At 41.2% G+C, this 23,286-nt stretch overlaps 1 protein-coding gene across 1 annotated transcript; it reads left to right on the forward strand.

Moving 5' to 3' along the window:
* The first annotated feature begins 9,815 nt into the window (after window positions 1-9,815).
* On the forward strand, window positions 9,816-23,266 carry LOC309382219 (mucin-17-like). The gene is made up of 11 exons (XM_081933803.1): window positions 9,816-9,877; window positions 10,817-11,131; window positions 14,068-14,382; window positions 15,614-15,724; window positions 16,119-16,237; window positions 16,732-16,790; window positions 17,717-17,871; window positions 18,849-18,911; window positions 20,560-20,722; window positions 22,435-22,596; window positions 22,904-23,266. Exons 1-11 carry the CDS (start codon window positions 9,826-9,828, stop codon window positions 22,962-22,964), a joined length of 1,575 nt encoding a protein of 524 aa, XP_081789929.1. The 5' UTR covers window positions 9,816-9,825; the 3' UTR covers window positions 22,965-23,266.
* Window positions 23,267-23,286: the final 20 nt, after the last annotated feature.

A 23,286-nucleotide genomic window follows, 5' to 3' on the forward strand; every position in this document is an offset into this window, starting at 1 on the left:
CCTTTATGCAGTACTATCTTCCACTCTGTAAAGTGCACAAAGATGTAGGCATGCATTTGTTGCTGGAAAACTAGGGGAAATGAACCACCCCAACGAGGCCATCGAAGTGATGTCCCGGTGTGTGGAAGCCGTACGGATCTGGATGGATGACAACTGACTCAAGCTCAACCCCTCCAAGACGGAGTGGCTGTGGGTACCAGCTCCCCGGTTCAGCCAATTAATTCCATCATTGGCCATTGGGGGTATTCAACTTGCCCCCGTGGAGCGGGCGCGCAATTTGGGCGTCCTCCTGGATGCCCGGCTGTCCATGGATGACCATGTGACAGCCGTGGCAAGGGGGGCGTTCCACCAGGTTCGCCTGGTGCGCCAATTGCGCCCCCTACTGGACCGGGACGCCTTACGCACAGTCACTCATGCGCTGGTGACGTCCCGCTTGGACTACTGTAACGCTCTCTACATGGGGCTTCCCTTGAAATGCACCCGGAGGCTACAGTTGGTCCAGAACGCAGCTGCGCAGGTAATTATGGGGAGTACTAGGTACTCCCATGTGACACCGTTCCTGCGCGAGCTGCACTGGCTTCCTGTGGTCTATCGGGTGCGTTTCAAGGTTTTGATAATAATCTTTAAAGCGCTCCATGGCTCAGGACCTAGTTACTTGCGGGATCGTATTCTGCCCCATACATCCCTGCGACCAATCCGCTCGCACAGAGAGGGCCTCCTCCAGGTGCCGTCCACTAGACAGTGTCGGGGGGCGGCGCCTAGGAGTAGAGCCTTCTCTGTGGTGGGCCCAGCCCTGTGGAATGACCTCCCTCCGGATATTAGGAATACCTCTGACCTCCGCTCCTTTCGTATTAAGCTTAAGACCCACCTATTCCAAGCAGCTGGCCTGGCTCAACTTTAATCTAACCATATCGCTCCTGACGGGTTTTTACTGAGTATTTTAATCATATTTAATTATCTAGGGGTTTTTAAATACTGTATTTTAATTGTTTTATTTATCAGCCGACCTCCTCCTTGTGTATGTCTCGGTATATGTCTCTGTTATATGTTTGTTTTGTCCACATATTTATTTCATATGTTTCATTGTACGCCGCCCCGAGTCCTTCGGGAGAGGGTGCGGCTAAGAAATAAATATTTATTATTTATTATTATTATTTATTATTCCTGCTTTGTAGAGAATTTCTTACCTTTACCCACTATCATCCCTCCATGCAGTTTAAATATTTACTTTAAATATTAAAATAAATTGATGTCTTCTGTTTCCTTTTCTCTCATATTGCTTTTTCAAATTGCTTTGAAAAATTCCAAATTAGTGCCAGCATGAAAATTATGTGCAATTAATACTTATCTCAGTAAACTTTGACCTGTTCTTTATATCAATGCATATTCAGTACATTGCTATACTATATTTCATTCCACACTACATGGTTTTAGTATCTTTAATTGCAGACACATAAAGCATTCATGGAGCTATCAGGAATATTTGTTAGAAAAGCAAGATTCTGCAAGATTATCTGAGATGATATCACAGAAGGACAAAGGTCAATATTTCGAAAATAGTCTTTGCCACATGGATAGTATCATTCATTACGTGGAATATTTCTATATCTACATTCAAGAATTATTGAAGCATATAAGGCAAACTAAGGTAAATATTTGGTGGAACTTTAGAAGAATAAACTGTAAGAGTAAGACATCAAACAGCTTTCTGTCCCCAAACTTAAGGACATCCTGCCTTGGTCTTCTTATCTTGTCATTCCTGAAAAAGACATGCTCCTGCCAGAGTATGTTCCATTCCCAAATGGAACTGGAGAGAAAGTTCACCCTGAGGAAGTTCTTCTCTGTCCAACATTTCCCTAATGCAGTGATGGCTAACCTTTTTGTTGTTGCGTGCCCACACCACTGATGAGTTACGACTGGTACACCCCGGTATTTGAGGTTTTCGGGGCTTCTGCACACGCGCATGGCGCATATGGCACCTGTGCAACGCTCTGCCGAGCAGCTAGAGCATCGCTGGTGGTAAGTACACATGCGCACACTGCACATATGTGCATGCGTGCTGCACACATTCATGTGGTGGATGCCCTGCCCAGTTGCACTGTACCGGTTGCACCAGGATCTGGAACCCACCACTGGCCCACATCCATAATGTGTGTGTGACCCCCCCATGCATCCTTCCCCTCTGTACATGCATGCATGACCACCGTGCTCCTCCCGCGCATATGTGTGTGACCTCCCCACCCCATTTTTGGCCTAGCAGGCCTCCCTGAAGCCTCCTTGGACCAAAAATAGGTTGTGTGGAGGAGTGCCGCACGCACTGCAGCCTGTTTTGGGCCTAGCAGACCTCCCTGAAGACTCCTGGGACCAAAAATGGGGCCCCATGATGACAATTACAATTGAGTTATTAAAGCCCTGTTCTTTTGTATACATGTGTAACATCAGCACAGATACAAAAGGCCAGTGTTCACTTGGCTTTTTGGTCCTCTGCATAGATGCCCTAAGGATTTGCCTGGCAAAGAGTAAAGAACTGGGGATCAAACTCTTCTACCTTGGATCACTGGGAAAGTGGTGAAACAATGCATGACTGGATTTTAAAAAGCACAGGGGAAAAAGGACACTCAAAGAAGCAAAACAAAAATAGAAATGTAGTATTTATAGATAATGGAACAAGATATATCTGCTTTTTTCAAGTATGCTAATTTTCTATCAATTATTTTATTCTATCAAGGTTTTTGATTTACTTCTGGTAAATCGTAGGGTTCAAAGGTTTCTCAGGTGTTTTTTTCCTAGCAAATGTTATGCCAAAGTCCTAGCTGCAGAATTTCCCTGTCTTATATCTGAACTCTAAATATAGCAACTAGGTAGAAACAATCAGCTTTTGATCTGGAATTCAAATTACTTCATATTGGACCCAACATGCATGAACAGTACTACGCAAAAGTCATGTGTTACCATCCATTCTATTGTTTGAGCAAAGTTTAATGACCATCCATAATTATTTTTCAGTCTCCGTATTAAGATTCAACCAGGAAATATACAAAATATGTACATAAAATACAAAAAATACAATTTCAAAACAAAATGGCTTCTTCAGGCAAACATCTGCATTTAGTGTGACCTTCCTTGTCTCTAAGCACATCTTGAATTCTTTTGGGGAGATTGTTCTGAAGTGTTCTGAGGTAATTTTTCTGGTACATTATATCAGGCTTCTTTCAGCAACATCTAGGTTTCTTCCTTAGATTTAGGCTGTTTTTTCTCTGCCTAGGTCAGTGGTTCCCAATCTTTTTTTGGCCATGCCTCACCTAAACATCTCTAAAATTCTGATGCCCCCCCCCTGTGACATATAATTTTCTTTACTCAAAAAGTGAGCTCTATTCACACTTCACACAGAGGAAGCCTAAAAGGCTATTACTTTTTAATTAACTTAGCATCTGAGGAACGGCTGACACTCTGGGTTCAAACAACGGCTTTATTTTAACTGAAACCAGAACAGAACAACAACTCATGCTCTGACAGCTTTTTTATACTCGCAGCTGTTAGAGCGTTAACCAATAAGAACGCTCCAGCTGTCAGAGCATTAGCCAATAAGAATGCTCCAATTCTCCCAACTGATATCAACCAAAATAGACCAATCAGTAATTGCTCTGCCTGATTGACAGAAAGGGGCGGCCGCGTCGGTACGTAACAAACTTGGTTTAAACATGGTTCAAATTTCCCCAATTTGAAATTTGAACCTTGTTTATGGGGGCAATTGTTAATCTTGTTTATGGGGGCAATTTGAACGTGCGTGGGCTCCACGTTGGGAACCACAGGTCTAGGTGATCCAATATTGCCTTGAGAACATTCAAGTCTGGTCCCTGTGATGGCCAATCCTTGATGTTTAGTGTTTTTTCTGATGTTTTCCTCACTAAATATGTTCCAATGTGCTTGGGATCATTATCATGCTGAAAAATAAACCCATTCCCAATCAGGTGCTTTCTAGAAGAAATGGCATGATGAATTAAAATCTGTCTGTATTTTTCAGCATTCATAATCTTATCAATTCAGGCTATCACCAATACCGTTGGCAGAAATTCAGCCTCCGGTCCTTTTTTTTGTCCTTGACCTCTCCTGATTCCTCAAATTTCTTTATAACAGCTTGAATATGCAATTTGTTTGTTGGTTTCCCTTTGAGAGTGGCCTTGCTGATGCAAAACTATGATTTTTATGTCTGTCACATTCTGTGATCTTTGGCATTTTGACTGGAATGATGTGAATGAAAGCTGGTCTTATAAGCAAGCTTCCAATGAATTACACTCAAACAACTTGTATATGTACTGTATCTAGTTCTCAAGCATATCTTGAGGAAGACATTGTAGGACACATACAGGTGTTAGCAGAGACAGTTAGGTTTCTGTTCCATTCCATTTAGGTTTACAGAAGCCAAGTGTCTGCTGATGCTCAAGTGTAAGGGGAGATCACACTGCTTATTTGCCACTCTGGCTTATGGAAGCTGATTATTCTGCTTTTTCCTATTTTTTTTAAAGAGTGCATATAAATATCCTGCATTTTCTGGCTGTATTTGAATAAGAAGATTGAGACATAATTACAAATAGTCATTATACCATTGCTACAACAAGAAATATAATGGTGGCTTAAGACTTTTACACAGTACTGTATGGTATCTATGTGGGAGAAAGACTTATGGGCTCAGTAGAATTTTCAACTTCTGCACATAAGCCATGCCCTGGTCCAATGAATATAATATGCAGTGTAAATTACCTTAGTAATTCCCTGTTTCAGGAATACATACAGCAACAAATATCTTGTAATCTTGCAACAGTCTTTATGGAACAGGGAATGAATATATTGTTTAAAGATCATCAAATGGTTTCTCCTGTGCATATAATGGGGACCAGTGGTAGGATATGACTGGTATGCCCTGGTACGGGTATACCGGTGCCTGCTGGAAGCACCAGCTACCGTTCCAGTACGGTGTTCTGGAGGGCCCACCTGCCCGCCCGCTCTGCTTACCAATATTTGAGCCGACTGGGGCATTTGTGCATGCACACGGAGCATAGGGTGCCTGTGCGACGCTCTGCCGAGCAGCTGGAGTGTCTAGGGCAGTGGGTATATGGATGCGTGCACTGCGCGTGTGGACGTGGTGGACGTCTGGCCCCATTACAGCGTACTGGTTGCAATGGGAGCCGGAACCCACTACTGAATGGGGAGCATACGCTTCCTCAAAAACAAAACAAAAAGTAGTCTAAAACATGAACTGAACATTTGGAGTTCAGCTAAGCTCTTTGAAAAGTCTCCTGTTGAGGGATATACAACAGATGAACACTAGCTGAACAATCATTTGCAAATAAAAACAATTCATAAAGGAGGCAGGATAATTATTTCACTTGTTGTACTGTAAATATTCAGTTCCTTTCTTTCTTTCTAAGCTTGTTTGATGAGAGCTAGGAGAGCAGCCATTGATTCTCTTTCCTCCCTCCCTCCTGACTTCCTTTGTTTCTATGTTTTCCATAGGAAGGGTGAGTCCATCCCTTTTACAGACTCTGGTTTGTCAGATCAACATAGAAGCTGAGGGAAACTGTATTGTAAAAGTTAGGTTCTCGGTTATTATGGGCAAACAGAGAAATTGAGGCGATAAGTGTATTACTCCAGTATGTTACAATAGTAGGAGTATTAAATCCATACAACTAACATTTGTTTAGAGATTAACTTAAATGTAGCAGCACATCTCTGTGGCAAATGGCTACCATGATGGGGAGGGGAAGGGTGATAAGCTGTCAGGTGGCTGTTTAACGTAAAGACATCTAATTTTACATGCTCAATCTAATACACGAACAAAACTCACCTATACTTTAAAATCTAACTTTCTACATGCTTTGCAACGTTGTTGCAATTAAAAATAAGGTATACTAAAATGTGACTAAAATGTCTTTATTCATAAAAATAAACTATGTAATGCTGTGCAATAGAGAAACAGTTTGCAAAGGCCCAAAACCTGGTTACCTAAAGCAATGAAATCCCTTTGATAAAATACAACATTTTTTTTATTTACTTGCACTTGATAATGCAGAAAAGTTTTGAAACTTTCCGGAGAGACCATGATCAAAACCAGAACCAGAGCTCATATGTCTCTGGCCCCACAAATTGCAAAGACAAAATAAAGAAAATAGCAGACACAGTGGAAACCACAGCCTGACATTGAAATACTTTAGATAAATCCATCTGTGCAACTTTATCATTATTTATCCCTTCCTACTAGTCTGCATGCCTGCCATACTATCTTTGAAATATGGTCAGTGAATAAAAACAATATGATTTACTGGGTCACAGGTTTTTTCCCCCTATCGCTTCTCAGGGTCACTTTAGCGTGCTGTGAATTTTTTATTATGAGAATCTTTTAACCATTTCACGTGTATTGGAGCCATTTCAAAGGTTTAGTAATGAATGCAGTTTACAGTATATGTGAATTGGGGAGGGAACATTCTCTCGCGCTTTTTCTTAATAGGACAGACAGTTGTAACTGAAATGTGTATGTATCTGGAATTTTCCAAGCAAAGAAAAAAAGAAATAAGGAATTTCCCAGCAGCGAGATGTTCTAACAGGAAAAACTTTGAGGAAATATATTTTGATTTTTTACCACATGAAGAATGCAGTAGAGACAACTATTTAGGCCCTCTGCCACTTCTTCATTTTCCTCATAGGTGCTGAATAGCTTTGGCGCCCTCTAGAGCCTGACCAAAGCCTTCTGCGGAAAGCTTTTTTAGAACTTTCTCCAGGCAAGGGGAGGCCCTGCCATTTTCACTGTTTGAAGCACTGCTGTCTGTTTTTCAGAGTCATAAAGAGGAAGCGTTGAAAAACTACTACCCAGCCATGAAATACATGTCCATAATATATGTTGCCCAGAATTGCTTCTGGTGAAATAGGTGGCTCTACAATTGGATGACTAAGTAGAATCTGCTTTAAGCCAGGTTGCTGTTTTCTTTCTCGTGTCCTTGTGTGGCCATGTCTATAGTTTGTGGGTATACAATGTCTTGCTACATTTCTTAGCTGACTCCAGGTTTGGGAGAAAGCAGGGAGCGGTGGTGGGTTTGGCAAATTTATTTGGCTGTGCTCTAATCCAGTGGTCCCCACCCCCGGACCATGGACTGGTAGCGATTCGTGGATCAAATGGTACCGGGCCGCCCAAGGAACATTACATTATTTCCATTTTATTTACTGTGGTGTATTTCTCTCGGGTTTGTTCGACTTTCCATGGACAAGAGGTTAACCGGGAGCTGAGAGACGTCACCTAAAGCCGTACCAATACAGCGCATGCGCAAAATGTCGTAGTATCAGGGTGCTCTTCTCTCTGTTCACCGGTACTTTCTCATGTTTAACAGTGCTTGGTGTATGTGTATATTGTGTTTGCTCAAATTTAACCCACAAATTAGCAAAAATGAGTACGAAACAGACGTCGTTAGAAAGTTTCCTTGGGAAAAAGAAAAGGCCCAGTGAAGAGACAGAAGACGAGCCTTCAACATCAAAGAAACATAAAACTTTTAACAGACAATACCATGAGTCCTACTTGAAATATGGATTTATTGGGACAGGTGATTCCCACACACCAACCCCGCTCTGCATAGTTTGTGGCGACCAGCTCTCTAATGAGGCAATGAAACCTTCAAAACTGCTTCACCACTTGAACGCCAAGCACCCTGGATTAAAAGACAAGCCCCTGAGGATTTCCCCAGAGGAAAATCACTAACCAGAGTATTTGAATTACGAGAGCCATTGCAAAGATTTCTCTCAGAAAAGAAGTCACTGCTGGCAGCACATTTCAGTGACAAGGTACGGGTCGCAAAACTGGCTTACCTGTGTGACATATTCAGCCTGCTCAATGAACTCAATCTGTCCCTTCAGGGGAAAATGACAACTTAGCTGACTCCAGGTTTGGGAGAAAGCAGGGAGCGGTGGTGGGTTTGGCAAATTTATTTGGCTGTGCTCTAATTCAGTGGTCCCCACCCCCGGGCCATGGACTGGTAGCGGTTGGCAGACAAAGTAGCTGCATTTAAAGCCAAACTGGAGTTGTGGGGACGGCGCGTGAACAGAGGCATTTTGGACATGTTTCAGACATTAGCGGGGATTTTAGGCGAGACTGAGCCTGAGCATTCATTCTCCCAGTTGGTGCACGATCACTTGTCTTTGCTTTTAAAAGAGTTCGAGCGCTACTTCCCAACCACAAAAGACCCATGAACTGGTAAGGAATGGATCCGCGACCCATTTGTCAACAAACCAGGCGAATCTAGCATGTCTGTTGAAGAAGAAGATCAACTGCTGGAGATTGCAAATGACGGTGGCCTTAAAACTACGTTCGAGACAACAACCCTGCCGGTGTTCTGGATTAAAGTCATGGCGGAATACCCTGACATTGCCACCACAGCACTTAAATCCCTATTGCCATTTCCGACATCCTATCTGTGTGAAGCGGGGCTTTCTGCAGTGACAGCAACCAAAACAAAACAACAAAACACACTTCAGGTATCATTGTCTCCTATTACCCCCAGATGGAACCGTCTCGTTGCAAAGAAATAAGCTCAGGGTTCTCATTGAGTTAGCGTTCTAGTGAGTTAAAATTTAAATCACTTTATATTCATTTTTTTTGGTGTAACTGTATTTTATTTTGAAGGCATGTTTAAATACAATTAAATTAAAATTATTAAATCAAAACAATCTAAAATATAAACAAACAACGTCCCCCCCTCAGCGGGCCGCGGTAAAATTATTAAACGTTGACCAGTCCGCGGTTATAAAAATGTTGGGGACCACTGCTCTAGAGGATAGTTGCTTGAAACCTTCATTCATTCTATTGAACTGTAGGCACCAATGTGTAATAAGGCCCAGATTTCCAAAGTGAAGTCAAATTCACCACTAATGAAAGATCTCTGGATGACCTTTGGCTAGAAACTTTCTCTTAGCCCAGGCTGCCATGCAACGTTGAGGTTATGTGGAAAAATTAAAATGGGAGTGCTCTATATATCATTTTGAACATCAGACAAGAAAAATAAATCTAACTAATAATCACATGTAAAATGGTAAAGAGATAAATATATGGTTTAACAGATACCTTTCAAATATTGTTTTAAAGCTGTCCCAGCTTTTTAAGTAGCTTTTTAATTTCTGTTAACCTTCCAAGAACCACATAGGGTCAACAGCACCAACCTCCAGGTTCCTGATTGAAGAAATGATAGATGATAGCAAACAAACGCCATAGTCCAGGACTATGATCAAACTGCCTGGAGCTAGTTATACTATTTGTACCCGCTGTAAGAATAGGTTTATCATGGTATGAGAGAGAAAAAGATATTAAATAAAAAGGGTTATGTGTGTTTGGTATATATGTGCTTTAGAGGTGGGTTGCTCCCGGTTCGGCCCAGATTGGGCGATTTTGCCCATGTGTGTGGGAGCGCGATCGAACTGGTAGTAGAAAAATTGGCAACCCATCTCTGCTGTGAACAAAAGGAATTATCCATCTGATTATTTGAAAAGGAAGTACTGAATTTTTAGGAGTCAGCCTGGAACTCATTTCTCATTTACATTGACTCACAAAGTACCAGCTTGATTTTATTGCCCTTCCTGCACACCCAGACTCTGTGATAGAAGGAAAAAAAAACCATAGCAGTTCACTGTGGGTTAATCAGCTTTCCTTTTCCGTCTTTCCGTCCAAGGTCCTCAGTTCTACCTTTCTTTTCTTAGGAAACAGTGTGAGGTCATCAAGTGTGCTTGAATCTCACTTCAGTAACATTGATTTGGATTCAGTCCTAGGCTTTTGACAAACTCAAATCTAAAATGGTGATGGGGGCTCTCTTTCTCTTCTTCCTTGTCCCTTGTGTTGAAGCAGGTGAGTAGGGCCAAAGATATAAACAACTCTTCAAATGGAATGTAGAATCAGAATTATTTCTGCTTGCCTCTAATTAGATTAGAAAAATCTAATTAAATGTAACTCAGTGTTTGTGCTCTTTTTGGTGCAATTGTAAATGTCTGAGGTAATTCCCAAGAATGTGCATTTTCCAAAGTGGGATGAATGACTGATATAGAAAGCTATATTCTGTATTTGCATTTTATGTCTTGATAATTCAGTAATTAATTGCTTGATATAGCCCAAACTTTCTACCTAGCTATAAAAACATTTTAATGTACAAGAAAAACTAGAAGAGTTTCTGGCTAGAAAACATGTTAAGAGTAGGGAAATTTATGGAGCTGTTGTGAATATGAATGAATAATCAGATTGACATGAAATATCAATTATAGATTTATCTAAGCTACCAATATAATTATTAGATCAATAAACTATCAAAAATAGCTTGAAAATCTCATATTCTAAAAGTTGCAACATGGGAATAGGCTCAGTTTATATATGATTGCTTCATCTATAAATCATACGTTTTTTTGTAAAAAGAAGTAAAGTAACATCTCTTCCAAAGTTTAAAATATTTTTAACCAAAGTGCAATATGATGCCAACTTTTTTATCAGCTGTTTATTAACATGAATTTACGAAAAATGAACCTTGGAAACTCAGCTCTTCCCCTAGGCCCTGGCTTAGGGAATGGATGGAAGGCTCTTTTTAAGAATATGTGGGTTAGGATTTTACTATTCCTCTCTGATGTCTATTATCTTTGGATTGTTATAAAACATTTATGTGTTTTACGACTAAAAACATTTATGTGTTTTACGACTATACTGCCCAGATTTCTTTTGACAATGGGAAGCCACAGACATTTCATGAACAAAAATGACAATTCCCAAATTACATTGATATGTGGGGTGTCTTTCTTCTAGAGCTATGCTACAATGGTGGAACATTTGATGGGATCAAATGCATCTGTGATGAGAATTTATACTATGGGCCCAAATGTGAGTTCCTTGTTCATGAAGGCCTCAATGGCACACCATCTACAAGTACCTTGGTCCCAAGTAGCTACAACAGCAGATCTACTGTCTCCAGCACACCAATTCCAGAAATTACTTCCAGTCCTAAGATTAGCAAACGTACCACAACTATCATAAGTACCAGCTATACAGCTAAGAGTACTAGCAAAACTGCCAATACTGGAACTATTATTGCCAGCAGTACAATCACAACCACCACAAGTCGTGAGTATCAGTTTTTCATTTGATCCATATGCTTGTCTCATTCCTATTTTAAACTTCAAAATTCATGACAATTTTTTCTTCTCTTCCTGTGATCAGATTATGGTGACCTTTGGTCTGAAGCATAGCCTGGATCTTCTAATTGTTTTTAAAGAAATGGGTACAGTTTAGGGCAGATTTCATATGAGTGGGATTAGCCGCTATTCATCACATTTCTATGCAAAATACTGCCTTGTAATTGTGCCTGTGACTGTAGCCTAATCATATGAAGTGATTCTCCCTCCATATTGTGGGGATGATATTGTGGCTTTCCCTACATAGTGACTGCTTCCTCGTCTCTTACTATTGGGGATTCTGGCTGGGGTAGCTGAGAGTGATATTTCAGAAGTAGTTGAAAGGCCACAGAAAGTTCCCATCTGTTCTGGGAGATTGGGAGGATGGACACCTCCTTTGGGACATGATTACCTTGGACTAGGACTTTGGAATAACATGAGAGCATTGAGCATTCGTGGTCTTTAGCTTGTACAGATTACTCCATGCTCACAGATGAATTTGTTTTGCCAAATTTTGGTTAAAACCTTAGAAGGATGCATGGTATGCAGAACTTCCACTCAAATCTTCTGGAGATATCTGTACATGATCAGCATCATTATCATTGTTTATTTGAATCACTTCTTTGAAATATGAAGGTGTAAAGAGAGATTGAAGTCTGATTTGGAGTGTCAATAGTCTTTAAATATTTTTAAAAAGCAACAAAGATTTTCTGATGGAAAAGGCAAGCTACAAGACTTTTCTATTCATTCTTTTTTTAAAAAAACCATCAATTGACTGACCACATTTTTCACTTCATTGCTCAAAAAAACGATCTGTTTTTCCACCATTCCTTTTAGCTAATATCAGTTTAGAGATTGAAAAATTTGAAAAGCAGTTACAACTGATGTTATATGAATCATGTGAGCTCATTTATCTTCTATATCAGTGATGGCGAACCTTTTTTGGCTTGTGTGCCATAAGTGAGGGGAGCGCAGGGCAGGGACGTGCGGTCAGGGGAGGCAGGGGAGGCAGAGCCTCACCTCTCTTCATGAAATAATAGTATATAATATTATATACTATATATAATATATAATATTACATACATCCGTCCGGCCGCGCCCGGGAGCTGTGGAGGCAGAAATGTTGTCGGCGCTGCCGGATGACGAAGGCACGAAAGCGACAGTCGCTTTTGTGCCTTCGTCATCCGGCAGCGCCGACAACATTTCTGCCTCCGCCCTCCGCAGCTCCCGGGCGCGCCCAGACGGAGGTAGCCAGAATGGCGCCGAGGCAGTCCGGCGGGCGAGCGACCGAGGATCAGGCTGCCTCGCTCGCTCTTTCGTCCGCCCGGACCGCCTCGGCATCACTGTGGCTACATCCGTCCAGCCGCGCCCGGGAGCTGCGGAGGGCGGAGGCAGAAATGTTGTCGGCGCTGCTGGATGACAAAGGCACGAAAGCGCAGCCGCCTGAATGGGAAAGCAATGAAAGGGGCTGCGCTTTCACCCTGCTCAAGCCTTGCCGCCTGCATGGGAAGCTGCCTGAATGGGAAATGGGAATGGGAAGTGCAGCCGCCTGAATGGGAAAGCAACGAAAGGGACTGCGCTTTCACCCCGCTCAAGCCTTGCTGCCTGCAGCCACTGCCCGCCCTCGCTGCCCCTTTCATTGGTTTCCCATTCAGGCGGCTGCGCTTTCACCCCGCTCAAGCCTTACCGTCTGCATGGGAAGCTGCCTGAATGGGAAATGGGAATGGGAAGCGCAGCCGCCTGAATGGGAAACCAATGAAAGGGGCAGCGAGGGCGGGCGGGAAAGAAACGAAAGGGGCAGCGAGGGAGGGCGGTGGCTGCAGGCGGCAAGGCTTGAGCGGGGTGAAAGCGCAGCCCCTTTCGTTGCTTTCCCATTCAGCCCGCTCAAGCCTTGCCGCCGGGCCCCACAGAGCTGCTTTTCCTGGGCAGCGATTGGTGAAGCCGCTTGAAAACCACACAGCCGGCCTGCCACCTCTTGGGTCTTTAGGAAGCAAACGCAAAGCAACCCACCGCCACGGGCCTGCGTTTGTGGGCGCTGGCAGCTGCAAACCTTGGATGGGCTCTTCTTCTTCCTCCTCTCCCACACCCCTGGGAAGCTCCTGCCCCCATTTTGTGCGTCTCCCTCCCTCACCCCAATTTTTTTCTCGGAGTCGGCGAGAAAGACATTTTATGTCTTGATAATTCAGTAATTAATTGCTTGATATAGCCCAAACTTTCTACCTAGCTATAAAAACATTTTGATGTACAAGAAAAACTAGAAGAGTTTCTGGCTAGAAAACATGTTAAGAGTAGGGAAATTTATGGAGCTGTTGTGAATATGAATGAATAATCAGATTGACATGAAATATCAATTATAGATTTATCTAAGCTACCAATATAATTATTAGATCAATAAACTATCAAAAATAGCTTGAAAATCTCATATTCTAAAAGTTGCAACATGGGAATAGGCTCAGTTTATATATGATTGCTTCATCTATAAATCATACGTTTTTTTGTAAAAAGAAGTAAAGTAACATCTCTTCCAAAGTTTAAAATATTTTTAACCAAAGTGCAATATGATGCCAACTTTTTTATCAGCTGTTTATTAACATGAATTTACGAAAAATGAACCTTGGAAACTCAGCTCTTCCCCTAGGCCCTGGCTTAGGGAATGGATGGAAGGCTCTTTTTAAGAATATGTGGGTTAGGATTTTACTATTCCTCTCTGATGTCTATTATCTTTGGATTGTTATAAAACATTTATGTGTTTTACGACTAAAAACATTTATGTGTTTTACGACTATACTGCCCAGATTTCTTTTGACAATGGGAAGCCACAGACATTTCATGAACAAAAATGACAATTCCCAAATTACATTGATATGTGGGGTGTCTTTCTTCTAGAGCTATGCTACAATGGTGGAACATTTGATGGGATCAAATGCATCTGTGATGAGAATTTATACTATGGGCCCAAATGTGAGTTCCTTGTTCATGAAGGCCTCAATGGCACACCATCTACAAGTACCTTGGTCCCAAGTAGCTACAACAGCAGATCTACTGTCTCCAGCACACCAATTCCAGAAATTACTTCCAGTCCTAAGATTAGCAAACGTACCACAACTATCATAAGTACCAGCTATACAGCTAAGAGTACTAGCAAAACTGCCAATACTGGAACTATTATTGCCAGCAGTACAATCACAACCACCACAAGTCGTGAGTATCAGTTTTTCATTTGATCCATATGCTTGTCTCATTCCTATTTTAAACTTCAAAATTCATGACAATTTTTTCTTCTCTTCCTGTGATCAGATTATGGTGACCTTTGGTCTGAAGCATAGCCTGGATCTTCTAATTGTTTTTAAAGAAATGGGTACAGTTTAGGGCAGATTGCATATGAGTGGGATTAGCCGCTATTCATCACATTTCTATGCAAAATACTGCCTTGTAATTGTGCCTGTGACTGTAGCCTAATCATATGAAGTGATTCTCCCTCCATATTGTGGGGATGATATTTGTGGCTTTCCCTACATAGTGACTGCTTTCTCGTCTCTTACTATTGGGGATTCTGGCTGGGGTAGCTGAGAGTGATATTTCAGAAGTAGTTGAAAGGCCACAGAAAGTTCCCATCTGTTCTGGGAGATTGGGAGGATGGACACCTCCTTTGGGACATGATTACCTTGGACTAGGACTTTGGAATAACATGAGAGCATTGAGCATTCGTGGTCTTTAGCTTGTACAGATTACTCCATGCTCACAGATGAATTTGTTTTGCCAAATTTTGGTTAAAACCTTAGAAGGATGCATGGTATGCAGAACTTCCACTCAAATCTTCTGGAGACATCTGTACATGATCAGCATCATTATCATTGTTTATTTGAATCATTTCTTTGAAATATGCACCCATAATGCAACACACGACTTCCGGTTTGCTCGTAGGGTCATTTTTAGTCCTCTGGAGCCTTCAGGGAAGCCTCCTGAAGACCCGTGGAGCCTCCAAAGGGCTTAAACCAACCCAACCAGCAAACCGGAAGTCCTTTCCCGAACATCCGGTTTGCCCATAGGACCATTTTTTTGTGCTCCGGAGGCTCTAGGGAAGATCGTGAAGCCCCTGGAGGGCCTCCGGGGGAAGGCGGGCAGGGGAGGCTCTTCCCAGGCTCCTATAAAGCCTCTGGAGCATGGGGAGGGCGAAAAATGGTTTTAAAAAAGCCTGAATTTAGCTGGCCAGCGCGCGCATGCACGCTGGCCGGCTGACAAGGCAACATCTCACATGCCCTGACAAATGGCTCCACGTGCCACCCGTGGCACACGTGCCATAGATTTGCCATCCAGGTTCTAGATTGTTTATTTTTATATATGTATAAACAGTAATGCTTCTGCTTAAATAGCCATTTTATAAGAATAGATTTCCAAATTTATATAAGGGAACTGTTCCACTCTGTTCCAGAGATATGCTACAACGGTGGAACCTATGATGGACTCAAGTGTATCTGTAATGAGGATTTATTCTATGGACCCAAGTGTGAGTTCCTCTTGGATGAAATTCCAGTCACTCAGTGTAAGTATAGTCAAGGAGAGCTTAATTACTTTTTCCTGATGACAGCCTAACTTTCTCAAGTTGCTTGCTTCCAGATATGTTGGATTACCATACTAGAATAAAGAGATTGCATATGGAAGAACTAAGTTTGGAACGTGGCTTAATAAAAGTTCCATTATAGTGCATGCAAACTTGGAACATGTAGGGAAATAGATAGCTCTCTATTCCAAGTTCTGCCTATCTGGGAAGGATGGTTTACAGTGGTTTGCCCGCCCCAAGCTAAAATGATTAATTTGGAGCTAATGTTTTCCACGCAGAGGAACACGTTCACCTCTTGCTTGTCACATTTTAGAGTTCCTTTGCGGGGAAGTAACTTGTTGAAGTTCACATGAATATCTATTTTTCTCTCTTTTAGTATCTGTGACCATTACTGTCGAAGTTCAGGTGAAGGTTACTAACAGAGAATTCAAGAAATCTTTGGAAGACTTAAGCTCTAACTATTATCGGGAAATTCAGACTCAGTTTAAAAAGCAGGTAAGATTTTCTGGATCAAGGAAATAGTTTACATCCAGATGTGGTATTCAGTCACTGCTATCAGGCAAACTGATAGCAGTGACTGTGGGAGGCTCTGCCCACCTGCCCCGACATAATACATGAGCACTGCGCATGTGCAAAAAGCTGTGCGCATGTGCAGATGAGGTGCATGCACTTACATTTACGAACCGGTAGGGAAGGTAAGTGAATCCCACCCCTGCCTACATCTGATCAATGTCACCATTTCAATGTTAGGTATCTTACGCTCTTCTTTAACCAAGACCAGCACTCCTAATTCATACCAAGAATGTGTCTTCTTCCCAATCAAAAACTTGCTTCTTGGATTCTCAGCTTTCTGCAGCTGGAGAATTAGACAAGAGACAGCACAGACCACCTACTAAATGCTTTAGGAGGCTTGCTTCTAATTCAACTCTCTTATCTGGCATAGGTTTCTTTACTTATGAAGGCTTTCTTTTACTTTTTCTACCTTGTAGATGAAAGATGTTTATGGTGCCGTTCCTAGATACCATGATGTAGAAATCTTACGAATGAGGTGGGTGTCTAAAAAATGACCAATTTATTCTTTGGGATGATGAGGCATCATGAGGCATTAAATATGGGTAGAACTTTTCTCCCATTGTGGATCCTCTTTTTTTCATTTACGTAATTCCTCTTTAGGAAGAGGGACATGGTGGCTCAGTGGCTAAGACACTGAACTTGTTGATGCAATTTGGCAGTTTGAATCCCTAATGTCACATAACGGAGTGAGCTCCAGTTACTTGTCTCAGCTTCTGCCAACCTAGCAGTTCGAAAGCATGTAAAAAAGACAAGTAGATAAAATAGGAACCATCTTTGATGGAAAAGTAACAGTGTTTTGTGCCCCTTTGGCATTTAGTCATGCCGGCCACATGACCACAGAGACATCTTTGGACAGTGCTGGCTCTTCGGCTTTGAAACGGAGATGAGCACCGGCCCCTAGAGTCAGAAACGACTAGCACATACGTGCAAGGGGAACCTTTACCTTTAACCCATCTTCAGTTTTCTTTTTTTTTAAACAATGAGGATAGTTCAGGGCCTGAGCAAGGAAGGAATCAAGCGTGGCTAGTGAATTTGAAGATTGGGCATTTTTCATGTCTTATATATACTTTTAGTCACCATGTGTTTCCGGAAACATCTGAGGAGGATGAAATAGCTCTTCAAGAGAAGCACCAATAATGATGATCTTGCAAGTTATAGCAGTTAAAGACTTGGACTAAAGTCGAAGTTGAAATCCCACTCAGTCAGGAAACTTCCAGAAGAACTTTGTGCCAGTCTGAAACTCTTATTCTAAGTACTTTCCTAAGATAGTTGTGTGGATTAAATGGAAAGGACTAGAAGTACTAGTTCACTTTGAATTTGATGGAGGAAAGGGGTGGGGCTAATATGGTCTTTATCATCATCAGCACCTGAGGAATTCTTCTTCCTTCATTTTTTTCTTAGGAATGGCAGCATTATTGTGGAGCATAGAGTCATCTCCAAAGTACTAGCAGAGAATAATCAGGAACTGATTCAGCGTCTAATAAAAATTATTATAGAGGCAGTGGAACGCTCCCTGAATAATTTACATACTGAAGGAGAGTGTATTGATCCTTCAGGTATGGTATACAGCTGGGTAAACATTTCCACTGGGTAAGAAATAAGCAAGGCTCCTAGCTCTTTCTTCTTTTAAACAAGAGTGTTTTTAGGATGAGCCACCTTTTTTTCTGTAGGCACAAGCCTCCTTCCGGATGGTTTGCACATTTCAATGTAGCTACTAGATGGCAGCAAATACATTCTTTATTTTTCTATTTGTCCCAAATCGGAGGAGGAACCCCCCCCCCCAAATCTGGTGTTGTGTATGTGGGTCAGGAAACGGGTTATTTTGCTCGGTTTCTCAGGGCAAAAGGGCAGAGGATATAAGGCTCAAATGCAGCTTTGGTTTATTCTTTAGGTTTTTGTGCTTATAAATTCCCCTTTCTTCTGGGGGGGTGGGGAAGGCTATGAATAAGGAAGGTTTTGCCTGAAAGAACAGACAGAGAAGAGGGAAGTTCTTGAAGGCTCAGCCTCAGGTCCCCTCTGCTGGGCAGGGAAGAGATTTATAGAATTTGGTTCATCAAAAATGAAAACTGCAGTGTGCAATTAAACAAGATTTGGACCAGTGATGAAATTCATTTTTTTAAATTACCGATTCTGTTGATGTGGCTTGGTGGGCATGGCAGGGGAAAGATATTGTAAACTTCATTCCCTCCCCATTCCAGGGGAAGGATATTCCAAAATCTCCACTCCATCCCCACTCTGGGGCCATCCAGAGGTGGTATGTGCCAGTTCGAACTAATCAAAATTTCTGCTATCGGCTCTCCAGAATCTGCCAGAACCTGATGAATTTCACTCCTGGTTTGGACCAAAGATAATAACTGTGTTTGCACTATCCTGGTTTGAAGAAGTAAAGTTAATTGTTTCTCTGACCTTTGTTGGGTTGTTTAAAAAGACCTATTTAATTTTTCTGGTGAAGAAGAATTTTGGATGAAATAAACCAATGTATATAACCATCCCTGATAACTAATGAATACAATTATACTTTTTTTTTTTTCAGGACCAGAACTGTGCTTTGTTCCTTTACCCAACTCAACTCTTATTCCAGGTTTTTCATTAAATGGTAAGTTTTAATAAACAGATGGGTAGATGTGTGAAGATTATCAGGTCTATGTTTTACATTTTAAAGCTACTTAATTGTTCAATCCACATTTTAAATGTGTAACTGCTAACACTGCCATGGATATTTGAACTGTTTGTTTTCATACATAAAAGTCCCTGAAATAATTGATGATATATAGATCCAATCCATCTATCAATCCATCTATCAATCCGGTCAATCCATTTCAGCCAACTACTTTATGTCAGCTTGTAGTGTCAATTCCATGACACAGTCATGGGGAACCTCTAGCAAGCCAGGATGATCCCTCAGACCAAATCCATGGAGAATCAATGAATGAATGAATGAATGAATGAATGAATCAATGAAGCCTTTTCCAGCTACCATATGCCCACTTGTAGCATTTGCAATGAGGCAAAGACGAGATGAAGATGGAAAAGAAGTTGCACAAGTCATGCTAAAAGATATTGTCATTTATGCTGTTCTCTAGCTAAGAACTAGACAACTATCCTAAAGTGCCAATTCTTGAGCCAGCAGAAAAACATTAAAGCATAAATTACTTTCAAGAAATTGTATCTCTTGCAAAATAATATGGAGACAGTTCTCAGCCTCATATCCTGGGGGGCGGGGGCGGGCGGGCATCACAGTGACCACTTGTTGATAGAGTATATCAGAAGCTACCTATAAAAAAAATGTGCCAAAGGCAAGAGGAAAAACACTATTTTAAAACTGGAACAGCTAAGGACAAGTTTAACATGGCTTACAATATGGTGGGAATGAAGAAACTATTAAGTATTTCTTAAGGATTGGAGAGAGGGGGAAATCCAGTAATGTCGAGGATGTACTTGAATAATGATGGTAAAACAGAGTGAAAAAGTTGAGGTTGAGGAACAAGAATGAAGAAAATATAAAGTGGACTTTGTTCTTTTGCTAAAACACAATTTGGCCCTAAGTAAATATTGTATTATAAATAGCACAGTAGCTGAAGGGAAAAAGCTAAAGACGTATTGGAAGGACACATTTATATGGTGTTTAGGAGGACATTAGGAAGAAATCAAGAAAAATAGAAAAATATGAATTTCTTCTAAATTTGTTTCTTTCAGTTCTTACAATTATCTTTATTATTTCTCTTTGAGGTTGTAGCTCTATCATAATTGTGCAGATATCTTTTATTTTCTGCCAAAGAAGCATATTTTTCAAAACTGCTACAAAACTAGTACACGGGGCAGGGTGGGGGAGTGGGATTAACTTGCTATGTTTGAGCAAATTTGCTGCCTCAGATCATAGTTGGTGTCAGTCAGGGACGTGCGGTCAGGGGAGGCAGGGGAGGCAGAGCCTCACCACTCTCATCATGAAAATAAAAAAAAGGGAAAAGGGAAAAGGCGCTGAGGAGCCTTCTGCACACGTGGTCCGGAAATGGGACGACGTGTGCAGGAGGGTCCTCTAGCCTCAGCCTCCCTCCTGCACACGTGGTCCCATTCCCTGCCTTCCTGAGCCAACATGAAGGGGACCGTGGCTCGTGCTGATGATGTCACCAGCGCCACCAGCCATAAACCTCACCGCACATCACTGGTGTCAGTGCAGTTTGTTCATTTGACCTACATGTATTGCCCATATTTCATTATATATTTAGCACCTCTTTTTTTTCCAGACACCTGTAAAAATATAACTGATACAAAGTATGCAGACTACTATTATCCCTACATAAGGAATGGTACTGTGAGCTGTATCTCGAGATGTTTCAGTGGCACTGAAGATTCCATGAACTGCTTCAATGGTGTTTGCCGCCTCTCTGAAATAGGTCCCCACTGCATGTAAGTAAACAAGAAGGCGGAGGAGTATCAAAGGAGTCCTTTAGAGCCAGGTTCATTAGGATGTAAGTCTTAAATCTTAAACAGTTATTAGATCTGACAGAGATGTTAACCCATCTCACTACATTTTTCTGCCTGCAGAATCCCACATTTTCCTAAAATCTACAGTATATACAAAGCTGTTATTAGTATAGTTGTTATCAAAATGTTTATTTATTTATTAAATTTGTATGTTGTCCGACTCCCTATAACTCTGGGCAGTTCACAAATAAATAGAAGAAAAGCAAGAACAAATACAATAAGAGAAAAGGGTGCCTCATTGCATCTTTTGAGGCAGGAGGTGTAACATTCCCTGTATCAAAATAGCTCACATCACAGCATGGACCCAACTGCAGGTCACCTCTTTGGCCATTTTTATAACCCAAATCCAGTAAACCTGTGACCAAAGTAACAACGCACTTCATCAGGGTCTCAAATGCATCCAGATTATACCATCAGATCATATCCCAGGCACCTTGGTTTTCCCTGCACAGTCAAAATCCATGTTGGAATTGATCTGTATGACTTTATCCATCAGATAGCCTGAATAATTCTCACAAAGGCCCAGCCGATGTTCTGAAAAGCCATCCCTACCTAACTGAGGACAAATGAGCCTGAACACAGCTACTGCACAATTATCAGTGCATGCAATGTGGAAAATATTGGCATTTGGCCACCCTTATCACCAATAGGTAACCCCAAATATAGTAATCTGATCAGATATTGCAGTCATCTTGAGTCTTCCTCAAATGCGCCTGATATTTCTACTGTGTTTCATCTCCTGGTGCTTCTAGGTAAACCAAGGTGAATTCTTGGATTAGTGCACAGGGAGAGGTTGCATAGGGCAATATGGTCCAAAATTCTGGCCATCTAATTTATTCCAGGCAGTGACTGGACATCAAATCACTCACCAGATCTTCAGGAAAATCCCTAAACTCTTACTGGAATCCCTATCAAACAACATATTAAATCAGTAAGATTCTATGACAAGTAAAGAAAATAGAAAAAAACTGGTCAAATGATTGATTTGGAGAATCAGACTGTGTAAAATGAAAGGGAATTGATATCCTAGTATAATTTGGTTGACATTTCAAAGGAGGTCTCATGAATTCCCCTGTGTTTTAAATTTATTTATTTTATTTAGCAAAATAAATAAATATATAGCAAAAATGTTAAAAAGCACATCACAATTACACAATTACCAGATGGTGTTCTGGAACAAAATACTCTAGCAATTGTCTCCTGTGCTTTCATCATCCCTTGTTTGGATCACAGTAATGACCTTTAGTTGGGGCTGCCTTGGAGTCTATTTAGAAATGAAAGATAAAGGTTGTCCCTGTTCAGTTGTTTCCGACTTTAGAGGGCGATGCTCATTTCTGTTTCTTAGCCGAAGGAGTCAACGTTGTCTCTTTTCCCACTCTAGGATAGCTCCCCACTTATAGTGCTCCAAAACCAAATGAAATCAATCGTTTTTTTAATCTATGAATACAGGTTAACAGAATGTGACAGTCATAGTTTCTTTGTTAGTTATGATCTGAAGCCTATTGATTTATTCTATTTTAATGCTTCTGTTTTATTATTTTAATGCAATGTTTTAAATGAATTCTTGCTATTGGAAGTTACTTAGAGTCTTACAAAGAAAGCTCTTTTTATCAATTCATTTCTCTTCCCCATAGTTGCAATAATTTGGACATGTTCTGGTATCTGGATAGTTACTGCCGATTACCCATCCAAAAGACTGTGCTGGGCCTTAGTCTTGCCCTGGCTGTGTTCTTTGTGTTAAGTATCATCCTTGTTATTTGCCTCATCAAAGCAAAGCGGAAAAAATCCAGGAATAGGTAAGAAGCCTAAGAAGTCTAATGGTACCATAGCAAGGGAGAACATATCTCTAATCCATATAATTGATCCTTGGACCATCTGAATGGGATGAATGTCCTTGTGAGAAGATCCAGGAATTCTGAGATCTTTAAGGCAGGAAATTGTTATTGCTAGTTATCTAAGGGATGAAAGTGGCTACTGTTTTTAGAGAGCCAAAGAGTTGTTCACCTGAGGTTTAGCGCACAATAGGGGAGAGAATTACCTGTATCATGGGAGGGCTGCTTCTATCTTAGGGTTTATTTACAATGATCTGTGTTATTCTTGCAGCCGGTCTGATGGTGCTAACTGTGATAAAATAGGCCAAAGGAATCCCATATTTCAAGAATAGAGGCTAGTGGAACTGCACTTGAACATAACCAATGAGGACGAGCTGACGTGAAATATACGGAATGATTGTTAAAAATGATTAACAAGACTTTCTATCTGAGAACAAAGAGGTTGATGATAAATGGCTTCATACATGTTGGACTTTGCAGGAAGTGTAATTAATCAGCAAATAGCTGTGGAAGTGTTTGATTCAAGGTGTGCAAATTTATGAAGCATGGTGAAACTCCACCTTGTTCTTTTTTTGGGTGAACATTTCCTGCTACATAGCCATCTTCTCCATGCTAAGGTTCAGCCAACTTTTCAGTGGGGGATATGCATGAGGT

The sequence above is a fragment of the Natrix helvetica genome (assembly GCF_964273705.1).
Source record: "Natrix helvetica genome assembly, chromosome: Z".
NCBI lineage: Eukaryota > Metazoa > Chordata > Lepidosauria > Squamata > Natricidae > Natrix > Natrix helvetica.